Raw genomic sequence first — 5,720 nt, 5'->3', positions numbered from 1 at the left:
AACTCTCTCTTAATTTGATAAGAATAACTAATTTTTTACTTGAACTCATTGTTGACCCCAACCTGATTAACTTAACTCAACTCGACATGTTTACCAGGTTTAGTTTCATTGGACTTGGCTCTCAACTATGACTTTGTAGTAATTGTTTCTAAGCCTTCACCAAGCAATTTCATCTTTTCAAATATTTACGTTGATGGTAAACAGTTTAAGTAGACAACAAATTTTATAACTTTTTTTTTATAGAATTGTTAAAGACGGTAAGTTGTAATTTATGGACAATAAAAATGTCGGTAGTAATCTTATGCGAAAGTTATGTTATATTAATCTCTAAAAATAATTGTAAAATTTGTTTGTTCGTAGAAACAAATTTAATTGAAATGCTTACGGGCAAATTTTAATTGCCAATGTGATTGATTTTAACGGATGGAGCTTAACCCATCATATCGCAAGCCATGCCCCACCAACCTGTGGACAAAGGGGAAATAATTGCCTTTTGCCAACTATGCACAAGGCGCTTCTGTTTCCAGGGAGAGAAGAACGTACGGCCTTTCTTGTTAAAACTTAAAAAATGCCCAGTTATTATTATTATTTTATTATTTAATACAAATCAGAGAAAATATAATGAAACGAATTTTTATTTTTGAAAAAATAAGAATTGATTTAATTTGAAAGTCAAATTTCATGTGCGGTCCGTCAAACACTTTCAAAAGTGCATTCCAATTATAACTCAACTATTAAGTTTTTGAACGTTTTAAATTTTTTAGTTTTAGCACCGTTAGCATAATAGTCACTCCACAATTCAATTACTAAGTTCTTGTAGCGTAATAGCCATTACTTCAAATCAATCTCTATCTATTAAAAATTTCAAAAATCAAGTCTGACCATATAAATGATAGCTTTGTGGTTTTGACAACAGCTCAGAGAATAACTGGAAAAAATGGAAATGTGTAGTCGTTCATAATCCACGGCTTATTCCAAATTAGATCGAAGGTTTAAGTTCACTAATGTAGGAGGGGAAAAGTTCATTCATGAAAAAATTAATCCAACTGAATATCCACTGTAACCCAGTGAAAAATATAATTTTGGCATGAAAACAGCAGCAAGCAATTCCTTCTTTTTTCCAATTAATTTTTATGGCCTACAGAATTGTCTATTACCATAAATTAAACCTTTTTAATGTTCTAGCTTTCACGGGTTGATTTGATTTATTCCACGTTTATGTATTATAAACATCACTAAATTGAAGATCTAACAGTTACGAGTACTATTTCTCCAACTTGAAAAAAAAAAATAGTGAAACAGTACTGAAAGAGAGTTACCATATTATAATTGAGATATATATGGAGAGGAAAAAAAAAACATGTAAAACGAACACTTAGTCAAAAGATACACAGTAAGCATCAAAACTAGCGTCTCCTGGGGTGGTTCCTACTTAATATAAAACTAATTGTTAAAGTAAAACTATTTGCAAGAAAATCTAGATTAAACTGTAAAATAAACTTCTTTAATACTAATTGCTCTTAAACAAAAAGCATTAAATAAAAGATTAAAGGAAGAAGAAACTGATAACTAAAAACACCTTATCAAGCATTTTGTTATTCATTAAAAATATCAAACACAGTTGGAAGTTGAAAGTAGTTGCACCAAGTTGTAACATAACGTCAAACCTTAACCTTCATTCTTTTCGCTCAAGACACACGAAAATATATATATAATTCTGACTAAAAATTGGTTTTTTCATATATATATTTCCCTAGTTGTTATTATCAAGCACAACATTATTTCCATTGTTTGTTTGGCCTAGCAAGCTGCTTATTGAACGTGCTTTCACCATCCCAAGCTTCATCCTTTTCTTCGTGACCGATATTGATGGCTTCTTTTCATCTTCAGCTCCAGCAATATCATTGTCTAACATAATATCCTTTTGTTTATTATCCTCAAACGAGGTTGAAAGAGTGGCTGGTGGGTCAGAGTTAGAGCTAGAGTTAGAGTTATCCAACTTTGGTGCAGTAGTACTAGCCAAGGATCGGCTTCGAACGCTTGTCATGCTTCTTAGCCTTCCTTTACCCAAGTGATGCTCACAAAGAGAGTAACCCACTAAGGTCTGTTGCATACACCTCCATCCTCTTCCATTAACGCGACTGCACCTCGATCCTTCCATGAGTGCACCACCTCTTGCTCTTTTCTTTGCAATATTGCTACTACCATTACTAACATTCTCAACGCCTTCCTTTGTTTCTTTCTCCTCATCCTCTTCTTCTTCTTCTTCTTCTTCTTCTTCTTCTTCTGCTTTCTTATTATCGTTTTGTTGCGCCGCACATTTCTTGTTCATCTTCGTCTTCATTTTAGTCTTCATTTTCTTATCTTTCTCCATTATCGCATCTTCATCATTTCCTGCTCTCCTTTCGAATGTACCTCTTCTTTTCTTTGGTGGAAATGCTTTCTCTCCCTCACACCATCTCCCAGATGCTATACATAATTGCATCCAAACAACAACAACCACAACACCACACTTGAATACTATCTAATGGCATACATATAAGAGATTCTATGATCACTAATTTCTCTAGTATAATTACATAAACTATTACCTTGACGGGAAGCACTTGATTCTGAAAGAACCCCAGTAACAGTTTCTGCACCCAAAATGCCTCCCATCCTGGAAGCACAACAGACCCAGAAGATACACACAACCACAAACATGAAATTTTTTACAGCACAAGAGAAAGAACCAAACAAAACCCCAAAAAAATAATAAAGGTGCAATAGAGGGCAGGATATATAGTAGCTGGGACCAGCAAGCAACCCATGCTAACGTGCACCGCATGGGGAATATTAGTTAAGAGCCAAGATAAGAGAAAAAAAAAAAAAAAAAAAAAAGACTAGCTAGATTAGATTAGATGGGAAGGTATGGTGGCTAGCAAACCTGATATAAAAACACCTTAAAACAGTATTTCCACTTACAGTTTTTTTCTTTTCCCTTTTTTTTTTTTTTCTTTTTAATTTTTTTTCTACATGGGTAAAATCAAATTATGGGTCTCCTTCTTTTCACTTTTTTTACTACAAGATCTCATGAAAGATGATAAGAACATGGATTAGCTTTTGTTTTTGTTTTTGTATTTTTTTTTGGGGGGGGGGGGGGGGGGGGGGGGGTTTTTTTCTTACCTGGTATCATTACCCTTCTCTTCCACTACTCCGCCTCTCTCATCTTTTCCTTCCAAAAACAACTCCTGCAAAATCAAAAACACATCCATGATCCACTCACACATATATGCTTGTTCCTTAAAATTTAACATAAGGCAAAATTCATACACATGAAATCTTTAGGGCACATTGAACCAAAGTGCACTGTCATAAACACACAAACATAAATAAAAACAAACAACAGTAAGAAAAAAAAAGAAAAAAAAGAAATTGATGATAAAAGGTTGTTTCATTTTCCACTAACCAAACAATCTTTCTTCTTCACCTCGTTGTGTGGCCCACTAGCAACATCATCAGAGAAATCGAAGCCGTTGCTTCCTCCACGGATCGGGGGGAGACGTTGATTGGGTTGATCAGACGGCTGAGGACAAAAGTGGGCATATCTATCACTTTGTGGGGAGAGATTTTCAAGTGGGTGTGAGGCTTTTGGTTGTGCGGTATTGTGAAGCTGGAGTTGCACCACCGGTGACCGGTTGAGGAGGGGATCTGAGAGGGGAACCGGAGAGAGAGATGAGAGAGGGAAAGGTACCTGTCTTTTACGGATCCTCATCGGTGCACAAAAAATATATATAAGATTTGACTCTCTCTAAAAGATTTTTGGCTGGTTTATAACTCAGACCCAGAAGTGATCTTTGAGGTCAGATTTCAACAAGAGAGAGAGAGAGAGAGAGAGTGCAAGCCAAAGCAAAGACCATATATTACTACTGCAACCCACACACACCAAGACCAAGGAAAAAAAATTATGCTTTATTTTTTATTTTTTTTCTAAAAAAAATTTAATATCTTTGGGTTCTCTTTTTCTCTCTAACTTTTATTTGTTGCACCAATTGCACCACAGAAAGAAAGAAGGGGAAGCGTCTTATGGGGGGGGTAGTAGGCACGTGTGAGAGGGTCGGGGTTAGAGGTGGAAAACACGTGTGAGGGGGGTCGTGACTGGTTGAGGAGGTAACCGGTGAGGTGGGGAATCGGGACGAAGAAGGGGACAGGGTACGGACGAGGATGCCAGGGTGGAAGGTGAGAAGAGGAATACAAAATGATGGGAGTGGGTAGTTCTATCGTTTATACTTTTAAGAAGGAAAGTGTGGGTCCCACATTCTCCCCCACTTCTCCTCCCTCTTATTACAACGACCAAGACGACTAACACAACTCAACTTAACTCAACTGTACAGCATTACCTAAATCTCAATTGCTCTCTTTGCCTATCAAATACAATACAAATGGCAATATCCTTTGTAGTCGCACTCACCACTCAGCACTGCAGCACAGCAGCACCTGGTTGTCTAATAATAATAGTGGGAGTGGAAGTTTATGTTTATCACTGCGGGACAACATAAACATAGTGCATCCTCTTTCCATCACTAGCGTGTGAGAATATAGGCTACACTTTTTGATTATATATATATATATATATATATATATATATATGTTATGAACCCAAATAATTTTAAGACAATAACTTTAATCTTTAGTGTGGAGTCAAAATAATATTCCTAACATATTTAACAATTGTCAAGGGGGTAAGTTAGTTAGTGGTCACTTGTTCTACTTGGGTTTTAAAGACTGGCAAAAAATACCACAAACAAGTTTGGACTTAGGAGTGACACTAGTATGGTGTTGGCTAAAATTACTTGAGTCAACACTTACAAAAGTGATATTTTGAATATCAAGTGTTTTTCGTGTTTATACATACCCCGTTCTTCTTCTACATAGAGGACATTTTTTACTTGTCCCGTGATTTTAACCATATCCTATGATTAGCGTCGTGGATCACATCTAGGCGATGACAGGAACAAAAGGATTGGGATGGTGTATAAATATTGGACGTGGCATACTTATTGTCATGAATAAAGCTTACATGCTTCAAGATTTGAGCTTTCCCAATAGATGTGGGTTGTTAATGTTCCTTTCCCCTCCTCATGATGTTGTAGTTCGTCTATTCACAGTTTAAACGAACATGAATGATGAGTTGGACCATATAAACAAGCCAAATTGGAGGAACTGATATCCATTTGTTGCCCCTCTTTCCAAGATCATCCATCTATTTCACAAGACAAGATGAGCGAAAGCCATGGTCCTTTTGGATTAAGGGGGAGGGAGGGAAAGTATAGTAGATTTGACATAAAATTAACCTATTTTCAATTAATTTTACCCTACTTTCCTTCACTCCCCTCCTTCCCCCCTCAATCCAAATAGGCCTTTAATCTGAAATGCTTCAATTTGAACGACCTCTCCAAGAATGTAGTCCATTTTTAGCTAAAGGTAGAGCTAAACTTTCTTAATCTTGTTTCTTAGTTGTCGGGGTCTTTGTCACTCCAACCTTCTTGCCTTCCTTTTTATAAACGTAGATATGGCTGGTAATGTTAATTATGTAATGTCTACTTCAAGATACTTTTTTTTTTTTTTAAAAGAGAGTTTTAACTTATAGCGTCCGCTCCCGATAATTGTTCTTTATTATCAGACCAAGATACCAATCAGTTTTTGGTGTAGGTGGAGATTGAACCCTAAATCTCTTATAC

At 36.1% G+C, this 5,720-nt stretch overlaps 1 protein-coding gene across 1 annotated transcript; it reads right to left on the bottom strand.

The window, feature by feature from the left end:
* Positions 1-1,563: 1,563 nt before the first annotated feature.
* LOC142611208 (uncharacterized) lies at positions 1,564-4,234 on the bottom strand. The gene is made up of 4 exons (XM_075783256.1): positions 3,449-4,234; positions 3,166-3,230; positions 2,592-2,659; positions 1,564-2,469 (listed from the first exon to the last, which is right to left on the bottom strand). Exons 1-4 carry the CDS (start codon positions 3,752-3,754, stop codon positions 1,754-1,756), a joined length of 1,155 nt encoding a protein of 384 aa, XP_075639371.1. The 5' UTR covers positions 3,755-4,234; the 3' UTR covers positions 1,564-1,753.
* Positions 4,235-5,720: the final 1,486 nt, after the last annotated feature.

The sequence above is a fragment of the Castanea sativa genome, chromosome 9, assembly GCF_040712315.1.
Source record: "Castanea sativa cultivar Marrone di Chiusa Pesio chromosome 9, ASM4071231v1".
Lineage (NCBI taxonomy): Eukaryota > Viridiplantae > Streptophyta > Magnoliopsida > Fagales > Fagaceae > Castanea > Castanea sativa.
The sequence above is the reverse complement of the archived record's forward strand: the minus strand, read 5'-3'. Positions and strand labels throughout refer to the sequence as shown.

What these genes read in the sequence shown, in the direction of transcription:
- LOC142611208 (XM_075783256.1), bottom strand. Translation starts at nt 3,754, where the DNA reads ATGAGGATCCGTAAAAGACAGGTACCTTTCCCTCTCTCATCTCTCTCT. An exon ending in GAGAAGGGTAATGATACCAG is followed by an intron (nt 2,660 to 3,165) that starts GTAAGAAAAAAA and finishes TTGTGCTTCCAG; the next exon opens with GATGGGAGGCATTTTGGGTG. An exon ending in ATCAAGTGCTTCCCGTCAAG is followed by an intron (nt 2,470 to 2,591) that starts GTAATAGTTTAT and finishes AATTATGTATAG; the next exon opens with CATCTGGGAGATGGTGTGAG.